The sequence below is a fragment of the Dendropsophus ebraccatus genome, chromosome 8 (assembly GCF_027789765.1).
Source record: "Dendropsophus ebraccatus isolate aDenEbr1 chromosome 8, aDenEbr1.pat, whole genome shotgun sequence".
Lineage (NCBI taxonomy): Eukaryota > Metazoa > Chordata > Amphibia > Anura > Hylidae > Dendropsophus > Dendropsophus ebraccatus.
The window spans coordinates 57,396,109-57,412,610 of NC_091461.1; the positions used below are offsets into that span (position 1 = coordinate 57,396,109).

General features: G+C 43.7%; 1 protein-coding gene across 1 annotated transcript in view; it reads left to right on the forward strand.

Annotated features, from left to right (window-relative positions):
- Positions 1 to 16,502, forward strand: part of TM9SF3 (transmembrane 9 superfamily member 3) — a 38,476-nt gene that overhangs the window by 18,635 nt on the left and 3,339 nt on the right. Inside the window, exons 7-12 of the mRNA XM_069980484.1 lie at positions 2,829 to 2,995; positions 4,467 to 4,561; positions 7,428 to 7,558; positions 13,570 to 13,709; positions 13,983 to 14,051; positions 15,694 to 15,840. Of these exons, the coding sequence (XP_069836585.1) occupies positions 2,829 to 2,995; positions 4,467 to 4,561; positions 7,428 to 7,558; positions 13,570 to 13,709; positions 13,983 to 14,051; positions 15,694 to 15,840 (749 nt within the window). The remainder of the gene's footprint in view (positions 1 to 2,828; positions 2,996 to 4,466; positions 4,562 to 7,427; positions 7,559 to 13,569; positions 13,710 to 13,982; positions 14,052 to 15,693; positions 15,841 to 16,502) is intronic.

The following is a 16,502-nucleotide window of genomic DNA, read 5'->3' on the forward strand; positions in this document are numbered from 1 at the left end:
TTGCTGGAGCAAAACCGCAGCTAGTAATGGTTATTAGAATAGCGCAGTTACTAAAATACAATAAAAAAAATTAGATTACAGGTAATGTGGGGTGGTAACGGATAAACTGGGGTGGTTCCGGGTAATCTAGAGGTGGTTACGGGCAGTCTGGGGTGGTTACGGGCAGTCTGGGGTGGATACGGTCAACATGGGGTGGTTACGGCAACCTGGTGTGGTTACAGGCAACCTGGTGTGGTTACAGGCAACCTGGTGTGGTTACAGGCAACCTGGTGTGGTTACAGGCAACCTGGTGTGGTTAGAGGCAACCTGGGGTGGTTAGAGGCAACCTGGGGTGGTTATGGGCAACGTGGGGTGAATACGGACAACCTGCTGTGGTTACAGACAATCTGGTATGGTTACAGGCAACCTGCTGTGGTTACGGACAATCTGGGGTGGTTGCGGACAATCTGGGGTGGTTACAGGCAACCTGCTGTGGTTACGGATAAACTGAAGTGCTAATAGGTAATCTGAGGTGGGTACCTGTAATCTGGCGTGGTTACGGGCAATCTGGAGGGGGTCACTGGCAATTTGGGGTGGTTAGAGGCAAGGTGCGGTGGTCAGAAGCAAGGTGCGGTGGTCATAGGCGACGTGCGGTGGTCAGAGGCGACGTGCGGTGGTCAGAGGCGACGTGCGGTGGTCAGAGGCGACGTGCGGTGGTCAGAGGCGACGTGCGGTGGTCAGAGGCGACGTGCGGTGGTCAGAGGCGACGTGCGGTGGTCAGAGGCGACGTGCGGTGGTCAGAGGCGACGTGCGGTGGTCAGAGGCGACGTGCGGTGGTCAGAGGCGACGTGCGGTGGTCAGAGGCGACGTGCGGTGGTCAGAGGCGACGTGCGGTGGTCAGAGGCGACGTGCGGTGGTTGCGTGCAATCTGGCATGATTACGGGCAATCTGGGGTGGTTATGCCCAACCTGCGGTGGTTATGCCCAACCTGCGGTGGTTATGCCCAACCTGCGGTGGTTATGCCCAACCTGCGGTGGTTATGCCCAACCTGCGGTGGTTATGCCCAACCTGCGGTGGTTATGCCCAACCTGCGGTGGTTATGCCCAACCTGCGGTGGTTATGCCCAACCTGCGGTGGTTATGCCCAACCTGCGGTGGTTATGCCCAACCTGCGGTGGTTTGGGGCAACCTGGAGGGGTTACAGACAATCTAGAATTGTTACGGATAGAGTGAAGTGCTTATAGCTAATCTGGGGTGGTTACATGTAATTTGGGGTGGTTACAGGCAATCTGGGGTGATTACGGACAATCTGGAGGGGGTCACTGGCAACGTGCGGTGGTTACGGGCAATCTGGGGGGTTACGTGCAATCTGACGTGATTACGGACAACCTGGGTTGGTTACAGGCAACGTGCGGTGGTTACGGGTAATCTGGGGGGGGTTAGGGGTAATTTGGGATTAACTGTAATTACTACTATAATAAAAAGTGTGTCTTTTATTTTTTTTTGTATGTTTGTCACTTTTTGTACTTTATACATTCATTTTCACTGTATTACTATGATTACTGTGATATTTTCTATCACAGTAATCATAGTTCAGTGACAGAGACCAAATTGGTCTCTGTCACTTTAAATTTTCAGAGCTTGGCTGGTTGTGGAGCGCATGCGCACTTCATAACCAGCCAGGACGTCGAGGAGGAAGGAGCTCCGTGGATCCGGTGAGTATATGGGGAAGGGAGGGTGACTCGGGGACGGGGGGGACGGGGGTGACAGGGGGGGGTGGGGGGCGACTTGGGGGGTGGGGGGACATCACTTCTTATCCCCTGTCACCAATCATTCATGGTGACAGGGGATAAAAAGTGCCGGCGGCACATGGTACAAGCGATCAGCGGTATATAGTATATACCGCTGATCGCTTGTACCGGGACCCCACAGGGGGGGTCCCGATGACTGCCCCATGCTCTCCGCTACCTCCGGTGGCGGAGAGCATGGGGCTTTCATTCATTTTTCTTGCTTGATCACTGTGAACAGACATTAGTCTGTTCACAGTGATCGCGGCGGCCATCTTGGATCCGATGGCCGCCGCGGGAGGGGGGGGTTAGTGACTGGGGCACTAGGGGGCTGATCTGGGGTCTGATTTTTACTTATTTTATCTCCCCCCACCGTGGATTCACGGTGGGGGGAGATGAAATACAGCGGCGGCACCGGCCCATTAGTGACCGCCGTTTCGGCGGTCACTAAGGGGTTAATGGGGGTCAGCTGCGGGATCGCAGCTGATCCTCATTATCTCCGGTGCTGTACACAGATGAGAGCGGGATCGCTGTCCCTGCAGCGATCCCGTTCTCATCACAAAGCCCCTGTCAGTCAGGAACGTATATGTACATTCCTACTGCACGGGGCATGTGCAATAGGAACGTATATATACAGATGGCTGATGTGAAGGGGTTAATAGAGGATTGGATGCACTTACTACAGCTGCAGTAGTAGTATCTGGTTTGTCAAATAAGGGAATATCTATTTGTCACCTATCTATACTACTGGTGAATGATGAGGGGTGTTCTTGGATTACAAAATCCATTTTATTTATTTTTCACAAACACCTTTGGACAACAGTCAACATCCATAGTTCATTTGATGGAGGATCCCACAGTTATTTTTTTAGTACAGCAAGACATAGTTTGAAATTGTGGTGTTGCTGTGCTAAGGAAACGTATATAGAATTACATTAGCTCCATATCACAAGTGTTTACTACATACAGCTGGTGTAATGTACAAAATACATTTTATACTTTTCACTGCTTTTGTACTTTTGGGGTTTAAAATTGAACTTCTGTTAATTTCTTTCAAATGCAGGATAGGGATCTAGGAGACGAGTATGGCTGGAAGCAGGTCCATGGAGATGTCTTCAGACCGTCAAGCCACCCGCTGATCTTTTCATCACTCATTGGATCAGGATGTCAGATTTTTGCAGTTTCTCTTATTGTAATAATTGTAGCCATGGTTGAGGACTTGTATACAGAGTAAGTATGAACATGCATGTGGAGTCTTTCTGTTTATTTTTAGTTACCTGTATTCAGTGTGTCCAGCACACATTTTAGAAGGAAACCCCTACCAAACCTTGTTTCTTATGGGGGAGAATAAGAGATGAAGAGAGATAAGTAAACGCCATCCCCCTTTACCCACCGCAGCCCAGTGAATTCTTTACCGGTCTGCGTTCTGGATTCCTACTGTGGCTCCCGACACCCTGACTTCCTGCTCAGCCAGTCAGCAAACTACTATGTAAACCTATTGAAACTGACAGTATTTGGAATTGCAACAGATTTCCCTGCGAGCTTGCAGCTTGAAATCTGGGATTCTGCTATGTGTGAACCCACCCTAAGGGTAGCTTCACACGTACCGCATCGTAGCGGATTTGATGGTGCGGCTCCGCAGCAGATTTCATCTAAACAACTGAACACAGCATCAAATCTGCACCATCAGATCTGCTGCCGATCCTTACGTGTAAACGCACCATAAGGGCGCCTTCACACACACCGGATCCGCAGCAGATTTGATGGTGCAGATTTGATGCTGTGTTCAGTTATTTAAATCAAATCAGCTTCTGATCTGCTGCAATACGGTGTGTGCGAAGCTACCCTACAACTTACTACAGTTTCTTAAAATTGCTTGTACTATTGTTTTCTGCAAAGTAACAGTTACACTTGAGGGTGCGTTCACCTACAGGATCCGCAGCAGAAAATACGCTGCAGATCCGGTAAATGTGAACGTACCCTTAAAGTATAACCCCCGATAGCCATAGGGTCCACACAGAGTCTACTTATGACATTTAGCTCGTTTTACGCTGTATACATTTTATTTATGGGATACAGGTGTGGTACACTAAGCTTTTGTGTCTTGCAAGTAAAATATATATTGATTTAAAGCAGACCACCTAATAATCCAGGAGGCTGTGTTTAGTCTATTGAAGCTTATGGCTACGCTACAGTATACGTTGGATGCTCTCACTGAAAACGGCTTAAACGTAATGTAATGTGAGCGGTCTCTTACTGCTAAGGACAGGACCGCTTCCTGTCAGATACTTATAATGAAGATAACATTTCAGCCTCCTCTGCTTTCTACTTAGTGTCTAATCTTAGACACTAATAAGGGAGGGTAATGACATTGTATTCCCAGCATGCAGATTTAATTCTGTTTTTATCTATTTGTAATGCTGAGTTTTCATGAGATTGGGGATAAATTCAAAAGTCAAAAACACACAGAATGCTGGATTGTTGAAAATAAAGTAAATTCACATTTCAACCATAATCTATAATGTATTGCTTGACATTCTAACATTATTTTACCCCTTAAGGGTTTAGGTTGCATATTATATTATTTAATTTAAAAGAAATTGTGTCTGCATGTAATATGTATTATTGAAATGTACCTCTTTTACAATAAAATTGACATAACCATTGCCTTTTCAACATACTTTACCTTTGTCTTTTCTAGGAGAGGCTCAATGTTGAGCACAGCAATATTTGTCTATGCTGCAACATCACCTGTCAACGGGTACTTCGGTGGCAGTCTCTATGCCAGACAAGGAGGTAATGCTAACATCATGGATTTCTGTGCAGCGTTCATCAATAACTACTTGCATTGGATGTAGTGTTTGAAATGGAAAATACTTAACCCCTTAATGCACTGCACCATACTTGCCCATCAGGGCTTTTGCTAGTGATAAGACATTTTTCTTTGTTTGAATACATATATGTGCTTGCACATCATTGGATAGAAACTGGGTGTTTTTATAACTGTTATCTATGCGAGTAAAGCCTAATCAGTACTTCCTAATGCTTTTAAACAAGCAAGGGAATGCAATGCTATACATCTTAATACCTTTATGCTATATATTACCTATATCACGAAAGGCCCGACCACTGTCAATCATACAGTCAAAAATATTTTATTAAATTGCTCACATAGACATCAATAAAGCGAACCACTATGAATTTGCTGCTAAAGCTACTAGAGGCACCAGATAGGTGTGCTCAAACGATGCCTTACCATGTCTTCTATGCAGTGTGTGGTAACATCTGCTGAAATTCAGTCTTTTATTCGTGACTAGTCACAGCGCTCTGCCTGTCAGCATGCTCTGCGGGCTGAATGACAGGAAAAGAGGCCTGTTAAAAGCCTCTTTTCCTGTCATTCACCCCTACAGAGCATGCTGACAGGCAGAGAGCCGTGAGCTAGTCACTGCCCGGGCCAGAATAAAAGATTGAATTTCCGCAGATTACGTTACCACAGACCACATAGACATGGTAAGGTAAGTTTTAGCACATCTGTAGAGTGCTGCTAGAAGCTTTAGCAGGAAATTCTCATTCATTGGTTCGCTTTAAAACCATAAAAAGGAGGAAGAGACAAAAATCAGCACTGATAAGGTGGCATCCAGGGGAAATACACTGATATGAGAAGGTATTCCATTCAAATGCAAAATACTTGTAAACGTGCATATAATTCATATCCAATAATAGAATTATTAAAGGGGTAGTGCGGCGCTAAACAATTATTCACTAAATAACACACATTACAAAGTTATACAACTTTGTAATGTATGTTATGTTAGTGAATGGCCCCCTTCCCCGTGTTTTCCCCCCACGCTAGACCCGGAAGCGTAGTGCTCTATACTCACCTGATCCGTGTTGACCCCCGTCCGCCAAGATTACATTATTGTCACAAGATGGCGGGGGGGGGGTCCACATTGATTAGGTGAGTATAGAGCACTACACTTCCGGGTCTAGCGTGGGTGGGGGGGAAACACTGGGAAGGGGGCCATTCACTAACATAACATACATTACAAAGTTGTATAACTTTGTAATGTGTGTTATTTGGTTGAATAATTGCTTACCACCGCACTACCCCTTTGAAAATAGATATAGTGGTATACTTATACATGATTTCTTACTTTGTAAGTGTTCTCTCCATACTTGGTATATTGTTAATTTCAGTGTAGATTGGGGCATACTCTTAAAACGTAATGTAAATGTGGCCAAACCTAGTCACCCTCTAAGCAGAAAAGTGGATACAGTTGTATTCACTTTAGGTCACAGGTGTCAAGCTGTAGCCATCCTGCATAATAACATTTCCCATCATGCCTGGACAGCTAAAGCCTTAATGATAGGAATTGTAGTTTTGCAACAGCCAAAGGGTCAAGTTTGCCATACCTGTTCTAGGCAATACTCTGAGCTAGACAGCCTAGGCTTCAGACTGAAACTACCAAAGTTATGTGCAGCGATTGTTGGCATACATGGCTCACAGAGCATCAGCTTGACAAATTTATATCAACATCTTAGCTGAGAGTAGGTCTAGGTATGAGTGGGTTCTTAGTCTCTACATGTAAAAAAGAATGTTCTCATTCACTGATAGCTGATGAATATCAAAGGTGAATATAATAGTGAGAAATTGATACAGTATATTAGAAACTGTAGAACTTTTAATAAATACTCTCCTAAAGCAATAGTTAGATAAAACTGGAAAGTCCCTGTAAAAGGTTGAATTGTATTTGGAAGAATATTTTAAAACATGGCTTTTGTTTTTCATTCCACTAAACGAGGGGCATCTTATAAGGAATATTTAAAGTGTCACTGTCGTTATTAAAAAAAAAACAAAAAACTTTTGATATATCATGGAGACGTGTCAAAAGTTTTGATCAGTCTGTGTGTGAGTGTTCAGACCCTGACCAATCATGAATAAGAGCGGGAAGAAAACTGTGCTGCTATGTGGCCCGTTTCCCGCTCTGTCAGTGAAAAGAGTCTGGCTTATAGACTTTCATTGTGAGTCTGACAGAGCCAGGAGAAGACTGGGCCGAGCACTGTTTTCTCCTGGCTCATTCTCACGATTGGTCAGTGTCGATCAAAACCTTTAACATGTCTAACATGTAAAAAGATTTTTAATATGACAGTGACTCTTTAATCATTGGTTCTATGATATATAATTTTTTTTTTTATGCTCATTTTGTTTTTCAATATCGTATAAAAGCTGAAAACCTTTCAAGTTGCCCACTTAAGGTGCATTCATATTGTTGGGTTGCAGGTCAGGATGATCTTCTAGTGTTTACAGCCCCCACCCCCACCAAAAATAACAAAACTTTTTTTTTTTCTTTTTTTTGCAAATAAAAAAGCCAGGAACATTTTTTTCCCCCCAAAATACCATACATGTAACCTTATTATGCAATATTCTAAGAAAAAAGTAGCTGCCTACATTTTTTGTTGAACTACAATTTGTATGGGAGATGGCACATGGAAACACTTTTCTGTTCATGTAGAATGGCCAATGTTTTGTTAAAGAATTGTGATTCAGCCGAAACTATCTGATTTCATCATTACCATCACCTGTAACGTTCATATTACCTAAATGAGTGAATTGCTGCTTTCTTTCATATAACAATAAGACCGATTGTTCATTCTTTGTTAGGACGAAGGTGGATAAAGCAAATGTTCATCGGAGCTTTCCTGATTCCAGCAATGGTTTGTGGGACTGCATTCTTCATCAACTTCATTGCCATCTATTATCATGCTTCCAGAGCGATCCCGTTTGGAACAATGGTAAGTCAGTAATGGCTTTGAATAATATGGGATCGGGTTTATGGAGACTATAAAAGGGGTTATCTAGGGAAAAAAAAAACTTAAACTTTTACTGAAGTGAGTAGCACCTGAGGCTACAGTTCTCTGGCACCATTGCTACACAGTATGGAGGAGCCAACTGCTTCCAGACCTGTTCTCTTGTGTAGTGTGGATGCTGGACAGCTGATTGGACGATCAACTATCAGATATTTAGTTTTTTTCGAATGGAAAACACTTTTTGAGTGCTTTGGTATAGGGACACCTCACCAAAACAAGTTGTAATCAGTTACAGCATTTCAGAGCCATTAATTTGTAGGGACAAAGGGGAGATTTATTACACCGGTGTAAAGTAGAATTCTTAGTTGCCCCTAGCAACCAATCAGATTCCACCTTTCATTTTTCAAAGAATCTGAGGAGGCAAGGGGCAAATAAGACAACTCTATTTTACACCAGCATGCTGCTTTCTTTCTTCTCTTGGTGCATAATAAGTATGACATACCTTCTTGTATTTTATATAGTAATCCTTGTAATTTCATATAGAAGCTGTGAAATGTAGAAATGTGTATATTACCAACTATGAAGCATCTTCATTCTTTTTTTCTTTTCCTTTTATGGTTTTGAAACTTACACCTTTAGTAATGGTTTTCCTTGCCCCTTGTCATTAGGTAATGTCTTACATCCCCTGCTTTATCTTTTTAGTCTGGCAGTGCATAGTACGATAAAAACTCATCTCTGTGTTTCTCTGCCTATTTCTTAAAGCATGGTAGTTCGTTGGTTAGTATTGTCACTCTGCATTGCTGGGGTCTTGGGTTCTAATCTGACCAAGGACAAACCACTACATGTGTGGCTGCGCCGGCTACACCAGTGTTCTTCCATCCTCAAAAGTGACTTAGTACTGAGTAATTGATAATGAAAAGCAGGGCTGTGGAGTCTGAGTCGAAGCTAGTTTTGGCTGGAGTCGGAAAAAATGTACCGACTCCGGCTCCAGCCTTAAAAAAATCTTTAATAAATTTTAGAATTGAGTTTTGATATGAATTTTATAAGTTTTGCTCATCAATATATTTTCTTAGCAACATTCTAATAGGACACTGGCCCTATTAGATAAGGGTGGTCGGGGAAAAGTTGTCGGTCACTATTTGGCAGTTTGTTTCTGAGCTGGAAGAGTTCATTGTGTGTGTGGGGGGAGATCTGTGCTGTTCTCTTCCTGGATGCTGGATGACTGTATATGAGCAGCAGTGTAATATGAAGATATCCTGTATAATATAGAGGAGGAGGAGTAGTGAAGCAGTAACCTTTGTCCGCAATGTGGTGTTTTCTCTCCGGGAGAAGAGTGTGTGTTTTTCTTCAGTGTTCTATGGCTGCCGCTGTGTGAGTGTTATGGCTGCAGAGCACTGTGTGTGCTATGGCTGCAGAGCACTGTGTGTGCTATGGCTGCAGAGCAGGCTGTGTGTGTGCTATGCCTGCAGCAGGCTGTGTTTGTGTGTGCGCTATGGCTACAGCAGGTGTGTGTATGTGCTATGGCTGCAGCAGGCTGTGTGCTGTGGCTGCAGCAGGCTGTGTGCTGTGGCTGCAGCAGGCTGTGTGCTGTGGCTGCAGCAGGCTGTGTGCTATGGCTGCAGCAGGCTGTGTGCTATGGCTGCAGCAGGCTGTGTGCTATGGCTGCAGCAGGCTGTGTGCTATGGCTGCAGCAGGCTGTGTGCTATGGCTGCAGCAGGCTGTGTGCTATGGCTGCAGCAGGCTGTGTGCTATGAAGGAGCAGGAGTCTTGAGTCGGAGCTGCGGCTTACCAACTCTACAGCCCTGATTAAAACTGAGATAGCTGATGTGAATGGTGAAAATCTTTGTACAGAGCTGCAGAATATTGGCACAGTGCAAGTTACAGAAAAAAAACATTTGACAAAAAATGCTATCATTAACAGTGCAGCAATGTTTTAGCCTCTAAAACAGTCAAATTGAAATGTTTTTGTATTGTTTAATAAGTTTTGCACTGCAAAGTGTATGCCACCTGTAATTAGTTTACCACTCACTAGATGGGCCTTCTGAGGCCAGCTGGTGTTTGTTTTAGCCATTAGGTGGCACTGTGTCCATTATGCACGCGTTGCCACCTCAAGTCTATGTGATCTGGAATTTAGAAGTACGGTATTCTTTCTAATCACCAAGTATACCTGTCATTCTAAAGGTAGGAAATTAAACTTTTTTTAAACTGTCAAGTAGGATGAGATTTGTTAGGATCGTGTTTAGAAGAAAGTCGTCAAGTTTCTTCCCTGATTCTATTGTCTCATTTTGATGATGGCTATTCATTGCAGTAAAGCTGACTTGTGATATGTGCTGAATATAAGCTTCACCAATGCCCCATTCATTGTTAGTACAGTAATCTGATTCACAGTTCAGGAATGCTCGTAGCACGGCATTCCCCTGCATTAAAGGTTGCTTTTTGGTTTTGTGACTCTGCTTAATCCTGCTCTTCTTTTAAGTATACCAACTTATGTTTGACCTGGAGCTCCATTCTTCGTTTTGCATGTTAATCAGGGTCACCCAAGGATTTTTCTTTCCTAAGAAAAGCATAATTTAAGCTTTGCATCTTCCGTGCCTGGATGCTGTCCAAAGCAATTGTAAGCAGGCACTTTGCTTCGGAGTAAGTTTTCTCTGACTTGTGAGCTGCAGTTAACTTTCCTTAAGTGTGGTGTATGAATTTATTTTTACAGCCGCTGTCACAACTCCATGTTTCTTTTTCCATTATAAATTTGAAGGATGTAGGCGCTTGCTTTAACAAGACTTTGTGCAGTCTAGCAAGTATACCAAGAGGGTGTTAATACTATAAACCCTATGCACACAGGCATCTTTAATAGCAGTAGACCATGTGGCAATTTGGATAAACTGTCAGAAAATATAGCAGATGATCCAGGTTTTAACGGAAACTGACAGCTAGAACCTGGCAGACGTTTATCACTGTACTGAAGCAGATTACTGGCGGAGCTGTGTACTTAAGCTGCTGCTGGACTGCTTCAGTGTCTCACTGATACACAGTGCCACCGCACGTAATGTGTACTAGAGACACTTAGGGCCCTATTACATGGAGCGATAATCTGCCGAATCAGGGCGTTTTAGCAGATTATCGCTCCGTGTCATAAAGACAATGATAAGCTGATGACAACTAACATCTGCTGATCAGGTCTTATCGTCCTGACCTAAAATCATTGGCTGCCAACTGCACATTGCTATGTGTAATTATGCATGGCTGCCGACTGTGTAAAGAAAACAATTACATATGTGCATTACCTCTCCACTCTTCCCGGTGTCTTCCTGGCTTCTTTCTGCCAGTGCAACTTCAGAGTCGGTCTCTAAAGTGACAGGCTGCTCAACCAATCTCTGGCTGGGACAGGACTGCTGTGGCCAGTCATTGGCTCAGTGGTCTCTCACTTCAGAGACTGTCTCTGAAGTTGCACCGGTGGCTCAGGGAGAAGCCAGGAAGACGCTGGGAGCTGTGGAGAGGTAATGTATATACTTAAAGTGAAACTAGGATTTTAAAAAAACTTCTGACATGTCATAGCAACATGTCAGAACATAAATGTATATTGATCTGGATCCGGCTGCTGAGAACCCTGCCAATAGTTAGAACAAGGTGGCTGCTGCATGGGAGGGCAAGCTCTGCCCCTTCATCTCTGCTACAGGGAGCTGAATTCCATAGACTGCTAATATGTACAGTGTAAGCAATTCAGCTCCCTGTAGCAGAGATGAAGGGGCAGAGCGCGTCCTACCACAGGCAGCAGCCCCTTCGTTCTAACTATCGGTGGGATTCTTAGCAGCCACACCCAACCAATATACACTTTCACATATAGCTATGACATGTCAGAAGTTTTTTTTAAATGGTAGTAAAATTTTAATTATTTTACACTTTTTTTTTTTTTTTTTTTTAAAGCAAGGGCTGCACGGACATAGTGAACCCCTCCTACTTTTTGTTTACAGTGCTGTACAGCGATGTCCAATCCCCCCCTTACTCCCAGTGCTGTACATCGACGTCCAATCCCCTCCTTACTCTCAGTGCTGTACAGCGATGTCCAATCCCCTCCTTACTCTCTCTCAGTGCTATACAACGATGTCCAATCCCCTCCTTACTTCCAGTGCTGTAGATCGACGTCCAATCCCCTCCTTACTCTCAGTGCTGTACAGCGACGTCCAATCCCCTCCTTACTCTCAGTGCTGTACAGCGACGTCCAATCCCCTCCTTACTCCCAGTGCTGTACAGCGACGTCCAATCCCCTCCTTACTCTCTCTGTGCTATACAACGATGTCCAATCCCCTCCTTACTTTCAGTGCTTTACAGCGACGTCCAATCCCCTCCTTACTCTCAGTGCTGTACAGCGACGTCCAATCCCCTCCTTACTCTCTCTCAGTGCTATACAACGATGTCCAATCTCCTCCTTACTTCTAGTGCTGTACAGCGATGTCCAATCCCCTCCTTACTCTCTCTGTGCTATACAACGATGTCCAATCTCCTCCTTCTAGTGCTGTACAGCGATGTCCAATCCCCTCCTTACTCTCTCAGTGCTGTACAACGATGTCCAATCTCCTCCTTACTTCTAGTGCTGTACAGCGACGTCCAATCCCCTCCTTACTTCCAGTGCTGTACAGCGATGTCCAATCCCCCCTTACTCCCAGTGCTGTACAGCGACGTCCAATCCCCTCCTTACTCTCAGTGCTGTACAGCGATGTCCAATCCCCCCTTACTCCCAGTGCTGTACAGCGACGTCCAATCCCCTCCCTACTCTCAGTGCTGTACAGCGATGTCCAATCCCCCCTTACTCCCAGTGCTGTACAGCGACGTCCAATCCCCTCCTTACTCTCTCTCAGTGCTATACAACGATGTCCAATCTCCTCCTTACTTCCAGTGCTGTACAGCGATGTCCAATCCCCTCCTTACTTCCAGTGCTGTACAGCGATGTCCAATCCGCTCCTTCCAGTGCTGTACAGCGATGTCCAATCCCCCCTTACTCCCAGTGCTGTACAGCGATGTCCAATCCCCTCCTTACTGTCAGTGCTGTACAGTGATGTCCAATCCCCTCCTTACTCTCTCTGTGCTATACAGTGATGTCCAATCCGCTCCTTACTTCCAGTGCTGTACAGCGATGTCCAATCCCCTCCTTACTTCTAGTGCTGTACAGCGATGTCCAATCTCCTCCTTACTTCCAGTGCTGTACAGCGATGTCCAATCCCCTCCTTTTTAATGATAAACGATCTTGAACGACTGGTATGGCGAACGATCTAAAACGTTCACCCAATTACACGGAACGATGATTGTTACTTATGATCATTTTTGTTGTCGTCTTATCTTCGCTATTGGGTTCCGACTGAACGGGAAACGATCAACGATAAAAATAGCTCCAAATTGGATTTCTCGTTAGTCGTTTAATCATTGTCTATTACACTAAATGATGATCGTTAAAATCTGAACGATGTAACAATTTTTTAAATAATTGTCCCTTTTAATAAGGCCCTTATTCACAATGCTGTACAGCAATGTCTAATCCCAATTCCCTCCTTACTCCCAGTGCTGTACAGCGATGTCCAATCCCCTCCCCTTCCTCCTCACTCTCTAATAAGCTTGCGGCTTCTCTACTCTTCCCCATTCTAAAGAAATATAAATCCCAGCATGGCAGTTCTTCTAGACCTGCTGGGACTTTTTTTTTTTTTCCTGCTCAGCCACGTTCAATAAAATTTTATGACCAGTCTCATCCTCAATAGCCCTTTTTCAAGTTCTATTTATCTGTTTCATAGCATTATAGACTTAACATACTATGGTCCTCCCAGAACCATTTATTATGTTGAGGGGCCATTGTATTGTATAGAGCAACTCCCTGATGTAGATTTGGTATTACAGTTTTCCTCTCCTTATGATAGCAGTGTAATCTAGTGATTAATCCACAGGAAATATACTAAAACCCAATGCCTGCAGTAAATGAGCGTTTACTAATCCACTTTATTCTGCTGTCTTAGGTTGCTGTGTGCTGCATTTGTTTCTTTGTGATTCTTCCATTGAACCTGGTGGGCACAATTCTTGGTAGGAATCTGGCCGGACAGCCAAACTTCCCCTGTCGTGTCAATGCAGTTCCCCGGCCTATTCCAGAGAAGAAATGGTAAGGTTTTCTTGGGCAGTTCACAGCACAGAAATTGTTCCTACATGTTATAAGGTTTTTCTTTTGTAGCTTATTTTACTTGCATTGTCTACATAGCCTTGCAGAAATTAATTTACTAAATGTTTTGCTTAATATAAATATTGTACCCTTCTGTGTTATGCAATTGCTCACCACAGCTGAAAGAGTATGCACAGGATTAGACTGGAGAATTTGGCTTGTTTAATTATATTTCTAATCAGGTGTAAAAGACCTTAACTGTTTTTGTCTTCACAGGTTTATGGAGCCAGCAGTCATTGTATGCTTGGGTGGAATACTACCATTTGGATCAATTTTTATTGAAATGTAAGTGTTAGCATATTTCAGTATCACTGTTTCATGCTCCATGTTTTCCTGCAATGCTACTATGAAAGGGAAGAATATCTTTCACATTCTGCAATGATGTGGATATTACAGGTTTCCTCATCCTCAAGAATAGGGCAGTCAAAGGTGACACCAGTATAAAGTGAAAAAAAGGATCAGACGATTCATAATAGATGATGGTCACAGCTCACCCCTCTTCTTTGTATAATGACCTCTACACAGGTCAAAGACCATAACTGGAAAGTCATTTTAGACTGTTGTAAAGCAAATCTCCATGTGCTGACAGAGCAGAAGCTGGGACCATATAGCTCCCCCCATGATGATGATGATGATCACGAAAAAAGTAAATTACAATTGCAATCAGAATATTCAAACAGATATTAGAAAAGATTTCATTACTTTGCTGTGATCTGTCAATCATTACAATGATTATCAGATGATGTAAGACTTACAGACATTTACACCAGTCCCTTTACATTAATACCAGACTTAAGCACTATACTTTAAAGAATTGCAAAACTTCTACACAAATATTGATGAAGTATGTATCAAGCTACTGTTTAGTTAACCCCTTCAACCAACAAAACACAGTAATCTCTGAACTCAAGCGTGCTCGCGGTGACTAGATACGGGCGGGGAGCCGCCCAGATGACTACTTCCCCGCCCGTGTCTGTTCCGCGCCTGGAGAATAAAACACTTTTTTTTCCCTCCGGTATAAAGCTCCTGCTGGTACGTGCCACGGCTGCTGCAGGAGCTTTATACAGCACTCCTGGGAACCATATTAGCCCAATTGGGCTCAGCGGGTTTGTGATTTTTAATGGGCTAATGATTGACTCAATCACTGCTTACCTTCTTTGTACCGGCTCCTGGCCCTTTAAAGGGAAACTGTCAGCAGGTTTATGCAAAGGTACCTGCTGACAGCTCCCTGCAGCCGTGTACCTCATCTTTCTGGCACCTGTCTTTAGTCAAACAGAAAATTATTGTGTTAGGAGCACTGGGGGTTTTCTTTGGTCCCTCAGAGTACTGTTCGGCCAGCCGCCTCCTTCTGCCACACCTACCTAAACACCGGCCTGCTTATGCATAATAGAATGTCTAGGTTTGGGAGGAAATGACAGGCGGGCCGAACAGTGCTCTGGGGCCAACGACTGCCAGCACTGATTTACATATTTGATTGATTAAAGTAATTGAAAACTGTGGGATCGACTTGGGTAAGAAGGCTGGTACCGTGGTGGACAGCATTTATCGTGTCTGTTCGTCCGTAACCCCTTAAACGCCATGATCTATGCCACTCACGGTATGTTTGGGTTTCTGTCACTGACTGATTGCAACCAATCGGATTGATTTCCCTGACTTTCCTCTGAAGTCCGATTGGTAACGTGCATTTAGAGTCTGACGGTAGTACAGGTCAATGATATGAAATAGCAATCTAATGTTTGCTTGTAATAGTCCCCTAGGGGGACTTAAAGTGTAAATAATGTTCTTAAAAATTACAAAGCCCCTCCCCCTCTCCCATTTTAGGGTTAAGGTTATATTTTTTTCAATGGCACGTATTAGTTTTTTTTGTGTGTGTGTGTGTATTTATTTTTTTACATTTTTTTTTTCCTTTCTTTTTTATTCCTTGCAGGTATTTCATCTTTACCTCCTTCTGGGCATATAAGATCTATTATGTGTATGGATTTATGATGTTGGTGCTAGTCATCCTCTGCATTGTGACTGTCTGTGTAACTATTGTATGTACATACTTCCTTCTAAACGCCGAGGACTATAGGTGGTAAGTTTTTAAATCAATAAAACACAAATCTATGGCCTAACAGGTTACACTGCTACTACTTTGTGGTATAGTTAAGTGGCTGCATGCATTAAATCAACTCTACCCCCTCCTCCCAAACCGCTTGTACTGTCAGATAGCTGCTTTTAATCCAAGATCTGTCCTGGGGTCCGTTCGGCAGGTGATGCAGTTATTAGAAGGCATGGAGGAGCTACGGAGAGGCAGTGCAGGCCTAGGGCAGGGGTACTGTAGGCCATGCCAATTTGAGTCAGTATATTCCAATTTAACCATACAATAGTACTATTTTCCTTTTTCCCCACAGTAGTCACTGCAGTGCCATGTGTCTTCCCCTTACCTACACACACACACACACACACACACGTTTATTGCCCTCTTATTCCCATATGCATACCTCCCAGTAGCTCTGGCCTTTCTATCTGCTCTCATGTAGTTTCCTGCTAGCAGTCCATTACAATTTGATGCATGTAGTGCCCTAAGTCTGCATCAATCTGTATGTACATAGTGCTGCCATTATGTGACAAGCTTTGTGTGCAATCCTGTTCAGAAGTAAAATCTCATACAGGTTATTATATATAGATATTTTTGTTCTTTATATCTGTGGGACGGTATTGTTTGTACATTGTTACTGCACAGGTCTGTGAATT